Here is a 22,823-nt window from a genome sequence, read left to right on the forward strand (position 1 = left end):
CGCTCAGGAAGGAGACGCGTTCTGTCTCCTAGAGATGAACATACTTTGGTGCGAAAAGTGCAAATCAATTCCAGAACAACATCAAAGGACCTTGTGAAAATGCTGGAGGAAACCAGTACAAAAGTATCTATATCCACAGTAAAACAAGTCCTATATCGACATAACCTGAAAGGCTGCTCAGCAAGAAAGAAACCACTGCTCCAAAACCACCATAAAAAAGCCTGACTACAGTTTGCAACTGCACATGGAGACAAAAATAGTACTTTTTGGAGAAATGTCCTCTGGTATGATGAAACAAAAATAGAACTGTTTGGCCATAATGACCATCATTATGTTTGGAGGAAAAAGGGGGAGGCTTGTTTTTATTGTTACGTTACAGAGTTAAAATATACAGTTTTTTTATACATTTTTGCTAATTTTATTTTTTTAAATAACGGAAATATCACATTTACTTAAGTATTCAGACCCTTAATCAGTACTCTGTTGAGGCACCTTTGGCAGCAATGACAGCCAAGTCTTTTTGGGTATGACGCTACAAGCTTAGCACACCTGTATTTGGGGAGTTTCTCCCATTCTTCTCTGCAGATCCTCTCAAGCTCTGTCAGGTTGGAAGGGGAGTGTTGCTGCACAGCTATTTTCAGGTCTCTCCACAGGTGTTCGATCAGGTTCAAGTCCGGCCTCTGGCTGGGCCACTCAAAGACATTCAGAGAGACTGGTCCCAAAGCCACTGCTGCGTTGTCTTGGCTGTGTGCTTAGGGTAGTTGTCCTGTTGGAAGGTGAACCTTCGCCTCAGTCAGAGGTCCTGAGCACTCTGGAGCAGATTTTCATCAAGGACCTCTCTGTACTTTGCTCCGTTCATCTTTCCCTCCATCCTAACTAGAGGTCGATCGATTATGATTCTTCAACAGCGATACCAATTATTGGAGGACCAAATAAACCGATACCGATTCAAATCGGCCGATATATACATACTACTATTATAGGAATTATGACGCGTCGACTATTTCTCTCTATACCATTTGTATTTCATATACCTTTGCCTATTGGATGTTCTAATAGGTACTTTAGTATTGCTAGCCTAATTTCAGGAGTTGATAGGCTTGAAGTCATAAACAGTTCTGTGGTCAAGCATTGCTTAGAGCCTCTGGCAAACGGAGTAAAGTTTGAATGAGTCCTTACGAGCCTGCTGCTGCCTACCACCGCTCAGCCAGACTGCTCTATCAAATCATAGACTTAATTATAATATAATAAACGCAGAAATACGAGCATTCGGTCATTAATATGGTCAAATCCGTAAACTATCATTTCGAAAACAAAACTTTTATTCTTTCAGTGAAATACAGAACTGTTCCGTATTTTATCGAACGGGTGGCAACCCTAAGTCTAAATATTGCTGTTTACATTGCACAACCTTCAATGTTATGTCATAATTATGTAACATTCTGGCAAATTAGTTTGCAATGAGCCAGGCAGCCCAAACTGCTGACTCGGTGTGCAATGAACGTAAGAGAAGTGACACAATTTCCCTAGTTAACATGAATTTCTTTTAACTAAATATGCAGGTTTAAAAAAAAAATACTTCTGTGTATTGATTTTAAGAAAGGCATTGATGTTTGTGGTTAGGTACATTCGTGCAATGATTGTGCTTTTGTTAAATCACTCCTTTGGCGAAGTAGTCTGTAATTCAATAATAAATTAACAGGCACCGCATTGATTATATGCAACACAGCTAGTTAACCTACTAATATCATCAACCATGTGTAGTTAACTAGTGATTATGTTTAGATTGATTGTTTTTTAAAAGATAAGTTTAATTCTAGCTTGTAACTTACCTTGGCTCCTCGCTGCACTCAGGTAACAGGTGGTCAAGCCTGCCACGCAGTTACCTCGTGGAATGCAATGTAATCGGCCATAATCGGCATCCAAATATGCTGATTACCGATTGTTATGAAAACCTGAAATCGGCCCTAATTAATCGGACAACGTCTAATCCTAACTAGTCTCCTAGTCCCTGCCGCTGAAAAACATCCCCACAGCTTGATGCTGCCACCACGCTTCACCGTAGGGATGGGGCCAGATTTAGTCCAGCCGTGACGCTTAGCATTCAGGCCAAAGTGTTCAATCTTGGTTTCATCAGACCAGAGAATCTTGTTTCTCATGATCTGATAGTCTTTAGGTGCCTTTTGGCAAACTCCAAATGGGCTGTCATGTGCCTTTTACTGGAGAGTGGCGTCCGGCTGGCCACTCTACCATAAAGGCCTGATTGGCGGAGTGCTGCAGAGATGGTTGTCCTTCTGAAAGTTTCTTCAATCTCCACAGAGGAACTCTAGAGCTCTGTCAGAGTGACCATCGGGTTCTTGGTCAACTCCCTGACCAAGGCCCTTCTCCCCCAATTGCTCAGTTTGGCCAGGCGGCCAGTTCTAGGTTGTCTTGACGGTTCCGAACTTCTTCCATTTAAGAATGATGGAGGCAACTGTTCTTGGGGACCTTCATTGCTGCAGAAATGTTTTGGTACCCTTCCCCAGATCTGTGCCTTGACACAATCCTGTCTCAGAGCTCTACGGACAATTCCTTCGACCTCATGACTTGGTTTTTCTCTGAGATGCACTGTCAACTGTGGGAACCTTACTGTATAGACAGACGTGTGCCTTTCCAAATCATGTCCAATCAATTGAATTTACCACAGGTGGAATCCAATCAAGTTGTAGAAACATCTCAAGGATGATCAATGGAAACAGGATGCACCTGATTTCAATTTCAAGTCTCATTGCAAAGGGTCTGAATACTTAAGTATATAAGGTATCTGTTTTTTGTTTTTATAAATGTGAAAAAAAATATAAAAACCTGTTTTCGCTGTGTCATTATGTGGTATTGTATGTAGATTGATGAGGAAAAAAACATTTAGTACATTTTAGAATAAGGCTGTATCTACATTTTTGGGGGAAAAGTCAAGGGGTCTGAATGCTTTTTGATTGCGCTGTGTCTGTGTGTGTGTATAAACTAACCTGTGCTGGATCCCCTCCACTGTAAGCTCATTTAGTTCCAGCTCTCCAGTCTTCAGTCGATCTGTGTTCTCCAAAAGACCAGAGTCAAACTCCACACACACCGGAACCTCCCCTACAGACCTGAACACACATGGTGAAACTTTTCAGCCTCTTGACTGCACTAAGATCTGAATATTTACATTTGAGTAATTTAGCAGATTCTCTTATCCAGAGTGACTTGCAGCTGAATACCTGTTCTGTTGGATGAAGCTCTCGTACTCTCTGTGTGGCTCTATGGCCATCAAAGCAGCAGACATCTCCTCGTGGACAGATACCACCTCATGTTGGAGCATACTGGACATGTCATAGTACTCCTGCAGGATCTCCTTCCTGGGTTACAGGGCAAAAGTCAGAGGTCAGGACAGTATTATTCAATCCTGGTCTGGGGACCCACTGGGTGTGCAGGTTTTTTCTAGCCCAGCACTAATGCACCATCTAATCAAAGGCTTGATGATCAGTTATTAAATAGGTACAGTGACTTCGGAAAGTATTCAGACCCATTAACTTTTTCCACATTTTGTTAGGTTATAGCCTTATTCTAAAATTAAATCTACACACAATACCCCATAATGACAAAGCAAAAACTGTTTAGAAATGTTTGCTGATTCATAAAATATCAAATTAAACAGAACTATGACATTTACATAAGTATTCAGACCCTCTACTCACTACTTTGTTGAAGCACCGTTGGCAGCGATTACAGCCTCGATTCATCTTGAGTACAAGCTTGGCACACCTGTACTTGGGTAGTTTCTCCCATTCTTCTCAGCAGATCTTCTCAAGCTCTGTCAGGCTGAATGGGGAAGGTTGCTGCACAGCTATTTTCAGGTCTCTCCAGAGATGTTTGATTGAGTTCAAGTCCGAGCTCTGGCTGAGCCACTCAAGGACATGCATGCTCTTCTACCGATTGCTGCCCGCACCCGCCCGCCCGACTAGCATCACTAACTCTGGAAGGTTCTGACGTAGAATATGTGGACAACTACAAACACCTAGGTGTCTGGTTAGACTGTAAACTCCCCTTCCAGACTCACATTAATCATCTCCAATTCCAAATTAAATCTAGAATCGGCTTCCTATTTTGCAACAAACCCTCCTTCACTCATGCTGCCAAACATACTGGAGGTCGACCGATTAATTAGGGCCAATTTCAAGTTTTCATAACAATCGGTAATCTGCATTTTTGGACACCGATTATGGCCGATTACATTGCACTCCACGAGGAGCAGTCTCTGTTATGCGAGTGCATCACGGAGCCAAGGTAAGGTGCTAGCTAGCATTAAACTTATCTTATTAAACAAAAATCAATCCTAACATAATCCCTAATTAACTACACATGGTTGATGATATTACTAGTTTATCTAGCTTGTCCTCCGTTGTATATAATCGATGCGGTGGCTGTTAATTTATCATTGAATCACAGCCTACATCACCAAACGGGTGATTTAACAAGCGCATACGCAAAAAGCACTGTCATTGCACCAATGTGTACCTAACCATAAACATCAACGCCTTTCTTAAAATCAATACACAAGTATATATTTTTTAAACCTGCATATTTAGTAAACATTGCCTGCTAACATGAATTTATTTTAACTTGGCAACTTGGGTTAATTATCTTGCGTTCTGTGCAACACAGTCAGGGTATATGCATCAGTTTGGGCCGCCTGGTTTGTTGCGAACTGTGTGAAGACTATTTCTTCCTAACAAAGACAGCCAACTGCGCCAAACGGGGGATGTGTCACGCCCTGGTCTAAGTATTTTGTGTTTATCTTCATGTATTGGGTCAGGCCAGGGTGTGGCATGGGTTTTTTGTATGTGGTGTGTATATATCGGGATTGTAGCTAGTGGGGTGATCTAGCAAAGTCTATGGCTGTCTGGAGTGGTTCTCAATCAGAGGCAGGTGTTTATCGTTGTCTATGATTGGGAACCATATTTAGGCAGCCATATTCTTTGAGTTTGGTGTGGGTGATTCTGTAACGGTTTTCTAGGTGTGGTGAAGGAGAGTCGGACCAAAACACAGCGTGTAGATTGTTTGATTAAACATGGATCGCAAACGTAAACACGAAATAACACAAACACTACAAAACAATAAACGTACCGAAAACCGAAACAGCCTATACTTGTCAACTGACACAGCGACAGGAACAAAGACACTAAGGACAATCACCCACGACAAACTCAAAGAATAAGGCTGCCTAAATATGGTTCCCAATCAGAGACAACGATAAACACCTGCCTCTGATTGAGAACCACTCCAGACAGCCATAGACTTTGCTAGATCACCCCACTAGCTACGATCCCAATATATACACACCACATACAAAAAACCCATGCCACACCCTGGCCTGACCCAATACATGAAGATAAACACAAAATACTTAGACCAGGGCGTGACAGGATGATTTAACAAAAGCGCATTTGCGAAAAAATCTCAATCGTTGCACGAATGTACCTAACCATAAACATCAATTCCTTTCTTAAAATCAATACACAAATATAGATTTTTTAAACCTGCATATTTAGTTAAAATAAATTAATGTTAGCAGGCAATATTATCTAGGGACATTGTGTCACTTCTCTTGCGCTCATTGCACGCAGAGTCAGGGTATATGCAACAGTTTGGGCCGCCTGGCTCATTGAGAACTAATTTGCCAGAATTGTACATAATAATGACATAACATTGAAGGTTGTGAATTGTAACAGCAAAATGTAGGTTTATGGATGCCACCCGTTAGATAAAATACGGGACGGTTCCGTATTTCACTGAAAGAATAAACGTTTTGTTTTCAAAATTATAGCTTTACGGATTTGACCATATTAATGACCTAAGGCTCGTAATTTCTGCGTGTTATTATATTGTAATTAAGTCTATGATTTGATAGAGCAGTCTGACTGAGCGATGGTAGGCACCAGCAGGCTCATAAGCATTCATTCAAACAGCACTTTCCTGCATTTGCCAGCACCTCTTAGCAATGCTTCAAGCATTGCACTGTTTATGACTTCAAGCTCAAGATTAGGCTGGCAATACTAAAGTACCTATTAGAACAATAGTCAAAGGTATATGAAATACAAATGGTAGAGAGAGAAATAGTCCTATAATTACTACAACCTAAAACTTCTTACCTGGGAATATTGAAGACTCATGTTAAAAGGAACCACCAGCTTTCATATGTTCTCATGTTTTGGGCAATGAACTTTTTTTACATGGCACATATTGTACTTTCTTCTCCAACACTTTGTTTTTGCATTATTTAAACCAAATTGAACATGTTTCATAATTTATTTGAGACTAAATTGATTTTATTGATGTATTATATTAAGTTAAAATAAAAGTGTTCATTGTTCATTCAGTATTGTTGAAATTGTCATTATTACAAATATATGTATATATATATATATATATATTTTTTTTTACATTTAAAAATGAATAAACAAATAAAAAAATGTTTTTTTAAAAAATCGGCCGACTAATCAGTATCGGCAATTTTTGGTCCTCCAATAATCGGTACCGGAGTTGAAAAATCATAGTCGGTCGACCTCTAAAACATACCCTCGTAAAACTGACTATTCTATCCTTGACTTCGGCAATGTCATTTACAAAATAGCTTCCAACACTCTACTCAGCAAATTGGATGTAGTCTATCACAGTGCCATCCGTTTTGTCACCAAAGTCCATATACTACCCACCACTGCGACCTGTATGCTCTTTTTGGCTGGCCCTCGCTACATATTCGTCGCCAAACCCACTGGCTCCAGGTCAATTATTACGTCTTTGCTACGTAAAGCCCCGCCTTATCTCAGCTCACTAGTCACCATAGCAACACGCGCTCCAGCAGGTATATTTCACTGGTCATCCCCAAAGCCAACACCTCATTTGGCCGCCTTTCCTTACAGTTCTCTGCTGCTAATGACTGGAACAAATTGCAAAAATCACTGAAGCTGGAGACATATCTCCCTCACTAACTTTAAGCATTAACAATCAGAGCAGCTTACCAACCACTCTACCTGTACACAGCCAATCTGTAGATAGCACACCCACCCCATATTGTTACTTATCCTCTTGCTCTTTTGCACCCCAGTATCTCTACTTGCACATCTATCACTCTAGTGTTAATGCTAAATTGTCATTATTTCACCACCATGGCCTATTTATTGCCTTAACTCCCTAATCTTACTTCATCTGCACACACTGTACATAGACTTTTTCTATTGTGTTATTGACTGTATGTTTTGTTTATCCTATGTGTAACTCTGTGTTGTTGTTTTTAGTCGCACTGCTTTGCTTTATCTTGGCCAGGTCACAAGTTGAAAATGAGATCTTGTTTCTCAACGGGCCTACCTGGTTGAATAAAGTTTAAATTATTATTATTATTTTAATTCAGAGACTTGTCCCGAAGCCACTCCTGCGTTGTCTTGGCTGTGTGCTTAGGGTCGTTGTCCTGTTGGATGGTGAACCTTCACCCCAGTCTGAGGTCATGAGTGGTCTAGAGCAGGTTTTCATCAAGGATCTCTCTGTACTTTGCTCCGTTCATCTTTGCCCTGATCCTGACTTTTCTCCCTGCCACTGAAAAACATCCCCACAGCATGATGCTGCCACCACGCTTCACCGTAGGGATGGGGCCAGGTTTCTTCCAGACACGACGCTTGGCATTCAGGCCAAAGAGTACAATCTTGGTTTCATCAGACCAGAGAAAATTGTTTCTCATGATCTGAGAGTCTTCAGGTGCCTTTTGGCAAACTCCAAGTGGGTTGTCATGTGCCTTTTACTGAAGAGTGGTCTCCGGCTGGCCACTTTACCATAAAGGCCTGATTGGCGGTGTGCTGCAGAGATGGTTGTCCTTCTGGAAGGTTCTCCAATTTCCACAGAGGAACTCTAGAGCTCTGTCAGAGTGACCATCGGGTTCTTGATCAACTCCCTGACCAAGGCTCTTCTCCCCCGATTGCTCAGTTTGACCGGGCGGCGAGTTCTAGGTTGTCTTGGCGGTTCCGAACTTCTTCCAATTAATACTGATGGAGGCCACTGTGTTCTTGGGAACCTTCAATGCGGCAGAAATGTTTTGGTACCCTTCCCCAGATCTGTGCCTCGACACAATCTTGTCTTGGAGCTCTACGGACAATTCTTTCGACCTCATGGCTTGGTTTTTGCTCTGACATGTACTGTCAACTGTGGGACCTTAGACAAGTGTGTGCCTTTCCAATTTATTATTTTTTATTTTTTATTTCACCTTTATTTAACCAGGTAGGCAAGTTGAGAACAAGTTCTCATTTACAATTGCGACCTGGCCAAGATAAAGCAAAGCAGTTCGAAACATACAACGACACAGAGTTACACATGGAGTAAAACAAACATACAGTCAATAATACAAATCATCATGTCCAATCAATTGAATTTACCACAGGTAGATTCCAATCAAGTTGTAGAAACATCTCAAGGATGATCAATGGAAACAGGATGCACCTGAGCTCAATTTCGAGTCTCATAGCAAAGGGTCTGAATATTTATCTAAATAAGGTATTTCAGTTTTTTATGTGCAAAATGTATAAAAAACAGTTTTCGCTTTGTCATTATGGGGTATTGTATGTAGATTGCTGAGGAAATTGTTTTCTTTAAACAATTTTAGAATAAGGCTGTACCGCGCTGTACACACACAATATGATCATCACTGACTGGGAATTCACTGACAGAGTTGTGCTTTCCCCTCAATCACCCACACACACACACTTACAGTACAAGTACCATCTCCTGCTGTAGGCTCTGTAGTGCCATGAGCAGGGCAGGTTGGGCCTGGCTGTAGTGGTGCTGATGGTACACCTGGGCTGCTCTGACTGACAGCACATACTCATTATGAAGCTCATGGAGCCTCAGAGTAGCCTTCACATAGCGCTCCCTCGCACGCTCACGTTCTTTATCTAAACAGACACAAGATATATGTATATATAGATGTATATATATATATATATATCAGTAGAACACACACAAATGTAGCATAGAAGTGGAAAAACAATACACATGACAAATAGTCACTACTAATATGATCAACTGTGTTAATTTGGTGAATCATTAGGACACCAGTTGTCTAAACAGAACTATCAGGAGGTAATGATCATCTGTTTTCCAGAATGTAATCCTTTCAGTCAGTCAAAGTGAGAGTGGGTCTGTGCTGTTTGGAGAAATGAGACGGAGCCAGACAGAGTGAGCTTCCCCACCTTTACTGGCCTCCTGGTACTTCCTCTTTGCCTGCCCTGCATCCCTCACCAGCTGTCTATAGCTGGCCTTCAGCCTCTCCAGCTCTGTCTGGGTCACCTGACAAATGGAAAGGGTATATTAGTGTTACTTCATCCAAACAAGGTGCATAAATTGAAGAACAAATGGGACGAGTAGAGAGCTATTCAGCCACTCTCTAAGAACAATGAGAGTCCTCAAATACATTTCTACTATCTAACCACACAGCACCGTCATCAGAGGGAAAGGAGGGGATCATAAATGTACTTAAAAAGGAGTGGAGGTGATACTGTACAAACAAGTGATACGGGTGTGGTTTGTTAAAAGTGGGAGTGCCTTCACAACGCAGGCTTTTGTTTGACCCCAGCTTTGCCACGTCTGAGACAACACAGACAGATGAGAGAGAGTAGAAAGACCAGGCAGGAAAGACCGGGAACCCAGACCCTACAGGTCTGTATCCCAACACCTCTCAACTCAGAGGTAGAGGCACACAGGAAGTGGTCGGTGACATCAGAGGCCCTGGTAACAGAAACTGGTTTGACTGCAATTCTTTACCCTTAACATTTCCATTAAGCCACCATCTAAGGCAGTGGTCACCAACCTATCTGAGTCATGATCACTTTCTGAGTCAAAATGCCTATGTAACATTAACCAATTAAAAACAGTTCTGTAGCAATGATGTTTGTGCAGTAGGCTATAGGCCAAATACATTATCACTGTATATTGGCTATGCTTGAATTGCCCTGCCAATTATGTTCTTCTCAGACAATTTTGAAATTATTGGGAATAGATAATTTGTTGTAGTACTTGAGAGGCAGAGCTGAGTGAGCATAGTATTATTATTATTATTTTACTGGACTGATGGCCTGCATCTGATGTTCAGTCTGAGGGGAGGCAGGGAGCAGCGGTAACTCCGCTGAGAAAAGAGAACAAACAGTCTTCTAGCTGATGGCAAAACTCAAGTCACACTGCATTGTTTCTGCCTTATGTACCAATTCATGTTGTTATTCCTATGATCAGAGAAAGAGAAATATTCCTCGATATTAAAAAAGACAAGCCACTAATAATAACAACAATGCAAGCTTATCAAAAATTTGATACAATCATTCATTGCAGCTGCAGTGCTGGTTGTAGCATGAGTGGAAGTAGTGAGAAAGTGTATTTTATGGATTATAAAAGTGTTGAACAAGGTGCTGACAGTGTTGAACAACAACTTAAACATGAACTTACTCATAAAAACAGTAGCTCTTTGCTGTATTAGTTAAAACATTTCACAGTATCAACTTTGCTATGACAATGACGGTGCACTTGATTTGTTCTCTAGGTTCGCTGGGTAGGCGGAGTTCTACCTTCTGACACATGAAATGGTTAAAACTTTGCCTTCCCGGGACTGGGGCTGCTGAATGAAGTGCACCTACCGCCAACAGCATGAAACAAAAAACATAACAAAATAAAAAATAGGAACAAGGCTTTATCGTAGTTTTATTTACAGAAATGTTTGGTGATCGACTAGGAATGCCTTGAGATCGACCAGTCGACCGCAATTGACCGGTTGGTGACCACTAATCTAAGGTTAAAAATAACTATTTTTTAGGGTGTACATCAGATTTATTACTGCAGATAGATTGTGGCATCCATCAATGTAATTGTCTGCATCATCTCCAATCCCCCATTTGTATATATACAGTTGAAGTCGGAAGTTTACATACACTTAGGTTGGAGTCATTAAAACTCGCTTTTCAACCACTCCACAAATTTCTTGTTAACAAACTATAGTTTTGGCAAGTCGGTTAGGACATCTACTTGTGCATGACACAAGTAACTTTTCCAACAATTGTTTACAGACAGATTATTTCACTGTATCACAATTCCAGTGGGTCAGAAGTTTACAGACACTAAGTTGACTGTGCCTATTAACAGCTTGGAAAATCCCAGAAAATAATATCATGGCTTTAGAAGCTTCTGATAGGCTAATTGACATAATTTGAGTCAATTGGAGGTGTACCTGTGAATGTATTTCAAGGCCTACCTTCAAACTCAGTGCCTCTTTGCTTGACATCATGGGAAAATCAAAAGAAATCAGCCAAGACCTCAGAAAATAAATTGTAGACCTCTACAAGTCTGGTTCATCCTTGGGAACAATTTCCAAAGGCCTGAAGGTACCACGTTCATCTGTACACAGCTGTCATACTGCTCAGGAATGAGACACCTTCTGGTTCCTAGAGTTGAACGTACTTTGGTGCGAAAAGTGCAAAGCAATCCCAGAACAGCAAAGGACCTTGTGAAGATGCTGGAGGAAACAGGTACAAAATAATCTATATCCACAGTAAAACAGTTCCTATATTGACATAACCTGAAAGGCTGCTCAGCAAGGAAGAAGCCACTGCTCCAAAACCGACATTAAAAAGCCAGACTACGGTTTGCAACTGCACATGGGGACAAAGATCATACTTATTGGAGAAATGTCCTCTGGTCTGATGAAACAAAAATAGAACTGTTTGGCCATTATTACCATCGATATGTTCGGAGGAAAAAGGGGGAGGCTTGCAAGCCAAAGAACACCACCCCCAACCGTGAAGCACGGAGGTGGCAGCATCATGTTGTGGGGGTGCTTTGCTGCAGGAGGGCCTGTTGCACTTCACAAAATAGATGGTATCATGAGGGAGGAAAATTATGTGGATATATTGAAGCAACATCTCAAGACATCAGTCAGGAAATGAATGTGTCTTCCAAATGGACAATGACTCCAAGCATACTTCCAAAGTTGTGTCAAAATGGCTTAAGGACAACAAAGTCAAGGTATTGGAGTGGCCATCACAAAGCCCTGATCTCAATCACATAGAACATTTGTGGGCAGAACTGAAAAAGTGTGTGCGAGCAAGGAGGCCTAAAAGTTACACCAGCTCTGTCAGGAGGAATGGGCCAAAAGTCACCCAACTTATTGTGGGAAGCTTGTGGAAGGCTACCTGAAACATTTAATGCAAGTTAAACAATTTAAAGGCAATGCTACCAAATACTAATTGAGTGTATGTATACTTCTGACCCACTGGGAATGTGATGAAAAAATTAAAACTGAAATAAATCATTCTCTCTACTATTATTCTGACATTTCACATTCTTAAAGTAAAGTGGTGATCCTAACTGACCTAAAACAGGGAATTTTTACTGGATTAAATGTCAGGAATTATGAAAAACTGAGTTTAAATGTATTTGGCTAAGGTGTACAGTGGGGCAAAAAAGTATTTAGTCAGCCACCAATTGTGCAAGTTCTCCCACTTAAAAAGATGAGAGGCCTGTAATTTTCATCATAGGTACACTTCAACTATGACAGACAAAATTAGAAAAAAAATCCAGAAGATCACATTGTAGGAATTTTACTGAATTTATTAGCAAATTAAGGTGGAAAATAAGTGTTTGGTCAATAACAAAAGTTTATCTCAATATTTTGTTATATACCCTTTGTTGGCAATGACAGAGGTCAAACGTTTTCTGTAAGTCTTCACAAGGTTTTCACACACTGTTGCTGGTATTTTGGCCCATTCCTCCATGCAGATCTCCTCTAGAGCAGTGATGTTTTGGGGCTGTTGCTGGGCAACACGGACTTTCAACTCCCTCCAAAGATTTTCTATGGGGTTGAGATCTGGAGATTGGCTAGGCCACTCTAGGACCTTGAAATGCTTCTTACGAAGCCACTCCTTCGTTGCCCGGGCGGTGTGTTTGGGATCATTGTCATGCTGAAAGACCCAGCCACGTTTCATCTTCAATGCCCTTGCTGATGGTAGGCTTTGTTACTTTGGTCCCAGCTCTTTGCAGGTCATTCACTAGGTCCCCCCGTGTGGTTCTGGGATTTTTGCTCACCGTTCTTGTGATCATTTTGACCCCACGGGGTGATATCTTGCGTGGAGCCCCAGATCGAGGGAGATTATCAGTGGTCTTGTATGTCTTCCATTTCCAAATAATTGCTCCCACAGTTGATTTCTTCAAACCAAGCTGCTTACCTATTGCAGATTCAGTCTTCCCAGCCTGGTGCAGGTCTACAATTTTGTTTCTGGTGTCCTTTGGCAGCTCTTTGGTCTTGGCCATAGTGGAGTTTGGAGTGTGACTGTTTGAGGTTGTGGACAGGTGTCTTTTATACTGATAACAAGTTCAAACAGGTGCCATTAATACAGGTAACAAGTGGAGGACAGAGGAGCCTTTTAAAGAAGGAGTTACAGGTCTGTGAGAGCCAGAAATCATGTTTGTTTGTAGGTGACCAAATACTTATTTTCCACCATAATTTGCAAATAAATTCATTAAAAATCCTACAATGTGATTTTCTGGATTTTATTTCTCATTTTGTCTGTCATAGTTGAAGTGTACCTATGATGAAAATGACAGGCCTCATCTTTTTAAGTGGGAGAACTTGCACAATTGGTGGCTGTCTAAATATTTTTTTTGCCCACTGTATGTAAACTTCCGACTTCAACTGTATACACACACACACACACACACACACACACACACACACACACACACACACACACACACACACACACACACACACACACACACACACACACACACACACACACACACACACACACACACACACACACACACACACCATATATTTTCCTTTATTATTTCCCCTAACCCTACCATCCCTCCCCTAATTGGAGTAAAATAATTAACAACACTTAGGCTTCTACATACTAACCCTCCTGTTTCAGCCTCCAGTAATTATGCTGCAATAGTTTGTGTCGGGGGTTAGGGTCAGTCTGTTATATCTGGAGTATTTCTCCTGTCTTATCCAGTGTCCTGTGTGAATTTAAGTATTCTCCCAACCCCCCCACACTCGCCCGCACCTGCTGTCTAACTCTGAACAACAGACTATGAAAAGCCAACTGACATTTACTCCTGAGGTGCTGACCTGTTGCACCCACTGTGATTATTATTATTACTTGACCCTGCTGGTCATCTATGAACGTTTGAACATCTTGGCCACGTACTGTTATAATCTCCACCCGGCACAACCAGAAGAGGACCGGCCACCCCTCAGAGCCTGGTTCCTCTCTAAGTTTCTTCCTAGATTCCTGACTTTCTAGGGAGTTTTTCCTAGACACCGTGCTTCTACATCTGCATTGCTTGCTGTTTAGGATTTTAGGCTGGGTTTCTGTATAACACTTTGTGACATAGGCTGATGTAAAAAGGGCTTTATAAATACATTTGATTGATTGATTGATTTACAGACACAGCATATTTTACAATAGTAATCTTTTGTTTGTTTTTAATCCCATCCTTCAACCACTCAACCCCTCCCATCTATCTCTGAAAACCATCCAGTTTTGATTTATATTTGTCATATATTTTTCAACTGTGCTGTGGTGTTTCACAAAAGTTCACAAAAGGTTAATTATACATGTCTGCATGACGCCTGTGACTTGTTTGTAGTGTACTGTACATGGGTACTAAGGCAAAACCTGACCCAGGCAATGTACAAACTGCAACCCATAAACCTAACAATTCATTAAAGATTAACACATCATTTGCTCGCCGTAATAGGGTAATGATAGAAACCATGGAAAGGGCAAAAACTATTGTCATATTAAAGTCCCGATGGCTTTTGCTCATCAAAATGCATTTGCTATGCAAGAGCAGTTCTCAATTAGACAACAATGGCCAAACTCAGTTACAGCCCATTGGCTTTCATTTCAACTGAGTGCTGTCTGTTAATGAAGTTGCAATAACTGTGCAGCTCTGCATCTCAATGAGGAGCGCCTGCTGCATATCCACACTGGTGAAAAGGGAATGCATTATATTCACACATTTGTGGTTCTTTTAACTATTTCAAGCCCAAAGTTTAAAACAGCTTTCTTTGCAACCTACGCCACGATCTTCAAATGAAGAACATCATAAAACAGATATTAGTACACGGTGACCGTCTGTTTTGACTGTTTGTTTCAGGTGATAACAGTATTCCTATGAAAGGTATGTAGGCGCAATAAGCCTTAATATTAGTCATATTAATAGTCTTACAGTAATAGCCCTTTGTGAAACAGGATCTTTGATCAATATTATTTGTACATTTCCTTTTTTTATTTCACCTTTGTTTAACCAGGTAGACCAGTTGAGAACAAGTTCTCATTTACAACTGCAACCTGGCCAAGATAAAGCAAAGCAGTGCGACAAAAACAACAACAGAGTTACACATAAACAAACGTACAGTCAATAACACAATAGAAAAATATATGTACAGTGTATACAAATGTAGAAGAGTAGGGAGGTAAAGGCAATAAATAGGCCATGGAGGCAAAATAATTACAATTTAGCATTAACACTGGAGTGATAGATGTGCAGATGTTGATGTGCAAGTAGAAATACTGGGGTGCAAAAGAGCAAGAGGATTAATAAAAATATGGGGATGAGGTAGTTGGGTGTGCTATTTACAGATTGGCTGTGTACAGGTACAGTGATCGGTAAGCTGCTCTGACAGCTGATAATTAAAGAAAGAGGGGGAGATATTAGACTCCAGCTTCAGTGATTTTTGCAATACGTTCTAGTCAATGGCAGCAGAGAACTGAAAGGAAATGCAGCTAAAGGAGGTGTTGGATTTGGGGATGACCAGTGAAATATACCTGCTGGAGCCAGAGATACGGGTGGGTGTTGCTATGGTGACCAGTGAGCTGAGATAAGGCGGGGCTTTACCTAGCAATGACTTATAGATGACCTGGAGCCAGTGGGTTTGGCGACGAATATGTAGTGCGGGCCAGCCAACGAGAGCATACAAAATGGATGGCACTGTGATAGACTACATCCAGTTTGCTGAGTAGAGCGTTGGAGGCTATTTTGTAAATGACTTCGCTGAAGTCAAGGATCGGTAGGATAGTCAGTTTTACGAGGGTATGTTTGGCAGCATGAGTAAAGGAGGCTTTGTTGCGAAATAGAAAGCTAATTCTAGATTTAATTTTGGTTTGGAGATGCTTAATGTGAGTCTGGAAGGAGAGTTTACAGTCTAACCAGACACCTAGTTATTTGTAGTTGTCCACATATTCTAAGTCAGAACCATCCAGAGTAGTTATGCTAGTCGGGCGGGCGGGTGTGGGCAACGATCGGTTGAAGAGCATGCATTTAGTTTTACTAGCATTTAAAAGTAGTTTGAGACCACGGAAGGAGTGTTGTATGGCATTGATGCTAATTTGGAGGTTTGTTAACACAGTGTCCAAAGAAGGGCCAGAAGTATACAGAATGGTGTTGTCTGCATAGAGGTGGATCAGAGAATCACCAGCAGCAAGAGCGACATCATTGATATATAAAGAGAAAAGAGTTGGTCCGAGAATTTAACCCTGTGGGACGCCCATAGAGACTGCAATAGGTCCGGACAACATGCCCTCCGATTTGACACACTGAACTCTATCTGAGAAGTAGTTGGTGAACCAGGCGAGGCAGTCATTTGAGAAACCAAGGCTATTGAGTCTGCCGATAAGAATGCAGTGATTGACAAAGTCGAAAGCCTTGGCCAGGTCGACGAAGATGGCTGCACAGTACTGTCTTTTATCGATGGCAGTTATGATATCGTTTAGGATCTTGAGCATGGCTGGGGTGCACTCATGACCAGCTCAGAAACCAGATTGCATAGTGGAGAAGGTACAGTGGGATTCAAAATGGTCGGTGATCTGTTTGTTAACTTGCCTTTCGGAGATTTTCAAAAGGCAGGGCAGGATGGATATAGGTCTGAACAATTTGGGTGTAGAGTGTCTCCCCCTTTGAAGAGGGGGATGACCACGGCAGCTTTCCAATCTTTGGGGATCTCAGACGATACGAAAGAGAGGTTGAACAGGTTAGTGATAGGGGTTGCAACAATTTCAGCTGATCATTTTAGAAAGAGAGGGACCAGATTTTGCAACTCTTTCAGAACATCAGCTGTCTGGATTTGAGTGAAGGAGAAGTGGGGGGGTTGGGCAAGTTGCTGCAGGGGTTGCAGAGCTGTTGGCCGGGGTAGCCAGGTGGAAAGTATGGCCAGCCGTAGAAAAATGCTTTTTGAAATTCTCAATTATCATAGATTTAATCGGAGGTGACAGTATTTCCTAGCCTCAGTGCAGTGGGCAGCTCGGAGGAAGTGCTCTTATTCTCCATGGACTTTACGGTATCCCAAACCTTTTTGGAATTTGTGCTACAGGAAGCAAATTTCTGTTTGAAAAAGCTAGCCTTAGCTGAGTATATTGGTTCCTGACTTCCCTGAAGTTTTTTATCTCGCGGGAGCTATTCAATGCTAATGCAGAACACCACAGGATGTTTTTGTGCTGGTCAAGGGCAGTCAAGTCTGGGGTGAACCAAGGGCTATATCTGTTCTTATTTCTACATTATTTTGAATGGGGAAAGCACTTTTGAAGAGCAACCAGGCATCCTCTACTGACGGGATGAGGTCAATATCCTTCCAGGATACCCGGGCCAGGTCGATTAGAAAGGCCTGCTCACTGAAGTGTTTTTTGCCACTGACATGATCAGTGACAAAAGGCTCTACATAGAGATGTATACTGTCTCTAAAATAGAGTGGTAACCAAAGAAACTATCAGAACTCATAAGTGATATGTTCATCTGTGTGTGTGTGTGTGTGTGTGTGTGTGTGTGTGTGTGTGTGTGTGTGTGTGTGTGTGTGTGTGTGTGTGTGTGTGTGTGTGTGTGTGTGTGTGTGTGTGTGTGTGTGTGTGTGTGTGTGTGTGTGTGTGTGTGTGTGTGTGTGTGTGTGTGTGTGTGTGTGTGTGTGTGTGTGTGTGTGTGTGTCTGACCCTGCTGAGCTCCTGGCTGAGCTGGCTCCACTGCTCTGTGTAGGTTTTCCTGAGCTGCTGCTTGTCTCTGATCAGCAGGGTCAGTTTGCTGAGAGGCCCAACTTGCAGGTCTTCAGACTGCCGCCGCATCACACGACTCAAACTCTCAGTCTGAGCCACCAGCACACCCCACGACTGAAAGAGGAAGGAGGCCAGAGAGAGAGACTGAATTAATAAAGAGAATACTCTCCGTCTGAGCCACCAGCACACCCCACGACTGAAAGAGGAAGGAGGCCAGAGAGAGAAAAAGAGACAGGGAGAGACAGAATTAATAAAGTGAATGCTCTGCATATCGCCATCTACTGATCAAACGTAATGCTCAATCATCAATAATGTTTGAAAGGTCAAGTCCACTTTGCAGCTGGGGGTGGATGTGGTCTCATGTCTAAACCAGTGAGCTTGCTAAAACCCACTGATATAGTGTAAGGGTCATTCCACTTGATTTCAATTACTTTTTGACCGCACCCCTTTTGATTTGAATGAAACGTCCCATTCATATTTGCCCATGGTTGAAGTAAGTGGTCAGAAAGGGACTTAATGGACCGGAATGCAAAAACATTTCGGAGTTAGAGGTGCTCAAAGTTGACCCATTTCACCTACCCCACCATGAGACATACTGTACATGTCTTAATCATTGGAAAAGATAAATGATTGAGTTTGACATAATTTAAAAACTTTAACAAGGTTGTCAAACAAAAAATAATGTCATTTTTTATCCGTCAATTACCTACAAATGAGTAAAGTACGTTTTTTTTGTTTTGCCTTATGTTGTAGCTTAGACCCTATTTTACATAATCTGAGATGTTTATATTGTTCCTACCATCGGTTGAGACGCAGTATACTTTTGAAAAGAGGGTGGGTGTCATGAAAATATATGGACATATCCCAGACCACTGCAATTTAGCTGGTACATCATTGAAATGTAATATACATTTTTACTTCCAATTACTACCACAAAGATGGCAACTGACCCACCAACCGTCGAATGTCAACATAAATAGGAATGGCTAAAGGCGTCACTGCAGTCCCTGGTTCGAATAATAAAAAATTCAATAAGTTTTCTATGGAAGATTGACAGTATAATTTCAAACAACTGTCACCCACCCTGTACTCAAGAGCATGATGTGTATCAACTGATGGCAGGCACTACACAAACACATCGGATGATGTAAAACAGGGTCTAAGCTACAACATATGAGAAAATTGTAAAAAAAATTACGTGTTAAATAATTGATATTAAAGGTCAATATTAAAGTTTTATTATTATAGATTTTTTTTCAATAAATAATAAAATAATGACAACCCTGTTTGTAAGCTTTTAAATTATATCAAACCCAACCGTTTATCTTTTCCAGTGACGAAGACATGGATGTCTCATTGCGGGGTATGCAAAATGGTTCAACATTGAGCACTTCTATCTTCTAAATGTTTTGGCATTCAGGTCCAAAAAGTTACTTTCTGACCACTTCTATGATGGGCAAATATGTATTGAAAGTTTCTTTCAAATCAAAAGAGGTGCGGTCAACAAGAAAAAATGTCAATCAAATAGACCCAGAGAGTACCTGATTGAGCTGGCTGATGTAGTCCGGTCCTCCCCCAGGCTGGGGCCCCTCCAGTTTCTCAACCATGGCAGCCATCTGGTGCAGCTGAACAGAGAACTCCCGGTCGCTCTTGGACCGCTGGCTCATCCACTTCTTCATCACCTCCATCAGACGCAGCTCCGAGTCCTGCAGCCGCATCAGGGCCGCGTGGGCCTGGGGACACCACAGGTCCTCCCCAAACCCCATCAGATCTGCACCCAGAGGAGTGGTAACCCAGTCAAACTGTAGACAGTAAACACTGGAGTGGATGTGAGAATAAACCACACACACATGTGACCTGGCTAATAAGGTGCAGAAAGATGAAAATAAAAACTGAATGAGAATGCATGGGATGTATCCTCAGTCTAGACTCTGAACTTTGGGTGTACTTTCTTTACTGGACTGTAGAGTCAGGTGAATTAGTTAAACTTGTGAGTTAAGGTGTATAAATAATACCAAGACTACACAACTGATTATTTATTTAAACAAGTTGTGGCATGTGGAGGGTTTCACTTCTGGGTTACTTATTTTCAAGGGAGAAAACAGTTAGGAGGCACTTCCTCTTGAAATACAGAACTGATCAGAAGGGTGACACGACTCTAAACTGTTTATTGGTTTTAGTATAATTTTACTAAGTGAGTTATTATACTAGTACAGAGTAGAATGGTAAAGTAAGTTTAATTTGAGGCTTAATATAATGCAGCCTACTGTGGAACTCTGGCATCATCCATAACCACTCTCCTTTGCCAAGATGATCCATCCACCTGACCGGTGTGGTATATCAAGGAAGCTGATAAAAGCGCATGATGTTTACACACATGAACTTTGTGCCAGGGACAAAAAAGGGCACTCTTAAATGTGCCGTTTTCTCACACAACCCAATGCCACAGATCTCTTAAATTGAGAGTGTGTGCAACTGGCATGCTGACTGCAGGAATGTCCAGCAGAGCTGTAGCCAGAGAACTGAATGTTAATTTATCTACCATAAGCCGCTTCCAGCTTAATTTTAGATAATTTGACAGCAAGTCCGACTGGCCTCACAACCGCAGACCACGTGTATGGCGTCGTGTGGGTGAGCAGTTTGCTGATGTCAACGTTGTTTACAGAGTGCCCCATGGTTGCGGTGGGGTTATGGTATGGGCAGGCATAAGCTATGAACAACAAACATAAATGCATTTTATCAATGGCAAATTTGAATGCCGGTACCGTGACGAGATCCCGAGGCCCATTGTCATGGAATTCATCCCCTACCATCACCTCATGTTTCAGCATGATAATGTACGTCACCATGTCACAAGGATCTGTACGCAATTACTGGAAGCTGAAAATGTCCCAGTTCTTCCATGGCCTGCATACTCACCAGACATGTCACCGAAATGAGCCTGTTTGGGATGCTCTGGAGTGACGTATATGACAGCGTGTTCCAGTTCCACCCAATATCCAGCAACTTCGAATAACCATTGAAGAGGAGTGGGACAACATACCACAGGCCACAATCAACAGCCTGATCAACTCTATGAGAATGAGATGTATCCCAATGCATGAAGCAAATTATGGTCATACCAGATACTGACTGGTTTTCTGATCCACGCCCCTTTTTTAAGGTATCTGTGACCAAGAGATGCATGTCATGGGAAATCCATAGATTAGTGCCTAATTTATTTATTTCAGTTGACTGATTTCCTTATATAAACTGTAACTCAGTAAAATCTTTGAAATGGTTGCATTTATATATTTGTTCTGTGTACATAAAGCAGGGATGAGTAATGTGTTGACGAAACCTTCAACTGAACATGTAAACACGCCCTGCTGAGTTTCTCATGATCGAAATTCGATCACATAAAATCCTTTATCTAACTTCATAGGGAGATGTGCATGTGTAGCTAGCTGTTGAATCCGATACAAATGGTATCATTATCAATAGCCCATGTCGGCTATCATTAAGAGTTAAATAATAGTATACTGTAGTGTAGTTTACGTCGACAAAAAAATATTCTCACCTCAGGTTATTGCAAGCAGTTCACTCCGACGTTTCAAATATTTATAGAATATGTAGGCTATGACGATTCTTATCGAGGAGGTATTAATTGTGCCGACAGAAACTGTTACAGTGAGGTAGTATTGATATCACTGGTCTGGCACGGCGACCATACTCGCATCAGAAACATAAAAAGCAGGAAGCCAGCACTGTCCTATCAAAGCGGGACTGACTGGGGAGGTGAGTGACTACGTCCTCTTCGGGACGGAAAGCTTGGTACAGCCCTGGTTTTAATGTCCTATGTGTACAGCACGGTTCAAGAACATAACAGCTCATTAACTGCGTGGATTAACGGGAACTATAATTACGCTAAGCAGGTGACTAAATTGGAACACAACATTAGCTTGAGCAGCGGTTGGCCTAGAGTACTTGCCCGAGTGACATTTATGATCCAAAATTATACTTTCTGAAAATGCTGTAGAACACCTGCCACATACATAACACCAACCTACAGCACAATGAAATGTATAAGTATGAAATGTACATGCATAGGAATGCACCATCACAGTATGAGTCATAATACCCATAAAACCTAGCGGGCAAACAGGGAAATTGTTCCAATCGTTTTCCTACATACATTTTCCCCATCGGAAATATTAGAAACACACGAAAATAAGGGCTGTGGCTCGTGTAGGCTTACCCTGGCGTGACGTTTTGATAACAGTGTAAATCGCTCTAGGAAAAGGTGACTTCTTTGTTGCATTTCAGGCCAAGAGACATTGCCAACAGGCCAGAGCCCATATTCACAAAGAGTACTGATTTTAGGATAAGTTTACATTGACAAGGGGGAGGTTATCCTAGATCACTGTGAAAATTGTGGCCTTCAATTGTATTGGAAGCAAGGGCCTTATATGGGAGTACAGCAACATCCTCTCTCCCTCTCCATTCTGTTAACATGTATTCTATGTAAATTCATACAAACTGCTATGGATGCAATCACTGACTTCTATTCACTTTGTCTACTTGTCCCATTCTTCAATCTTTTCTGGGATATACTGTATATTATTTAGTTGACACCTGTGTAATGTATATGATATACATTAATACAAATGTATTCCGCCTGGAAATGAGACTTGCATTTACTTTAGAACTGATGTCTCTGTTAAGTTTACCACATAAGTTAGTAGAAGTGAG

At 41.5% G+C, this 22,823-nt stretch overlaps 1 protein-coding gene across 2 annotated transcripts in view; it reads right to left on the bottom strand.

Moving 5' to 3' along the window:
* Positions 1-22,047, bottom strand: part of LOC124033705 (tyrosine-protein kinase Fes/Fps-like) — a 41,406-nt gene extending 19,359 nt beyond the window's left edge. The window contains exons 1-7 of one of the 2 annotated variants that reach the window (XM_046345898.1): positions 21,652-22,047; positions 19,634-19,894; positions 18,033-18,206; positions 9,252-9,348; positions 8,771-8,954; positions 3,237-3,374; positions 3,006-3,125 (exon numbers count right to left, since the gene is read on the bottom strand). In XM_046345898.1, the coding sequence (XP_046201854.1) occupies positions 3,006-3,125; positions 3,237-3,374; positions 8,771-8,954; positions 9,252-9,348; positions 18,033-18,206; positions 19,634-19,858 (938 nt within the window). In that variant the 5' untranslated portion in view covers positions 19,859-19,894; positions 21,652-22,047. The remainder of the gene's footprint in view (positions 1-3,005; positions 3,126-3,236; positions 3,375-8,770; positions 8,955-9,251; positions 9,349-18,032; positions 18,207-19,633; positions 19,895-21,651) is intronic. The other variant, XM_046345897.1, reaches the window with a different exon arrangement.
* Between the last annotated feature and the right edge of the window lie 776 nt (positions 22,048-22,823).

This window comes from Oncorhynchus gorbuscha, linkage group LG04, assembly GCF_021184085.1.
Source record: "Oncorhynchus gorbuscha isolate QuinsamMale2020 ecotype Even-year linkage group LG04, OgorEven_v1.0, whole genome shotgun sequence".
In the NCBI taxonomy this organism is placed as follows: Eukaryota; Metazoa; Chordata; class Actinopteri; order Salmoniformes; family Salmonidae; genus Oncorhynchus; species Oncorhynchus gorbuscha.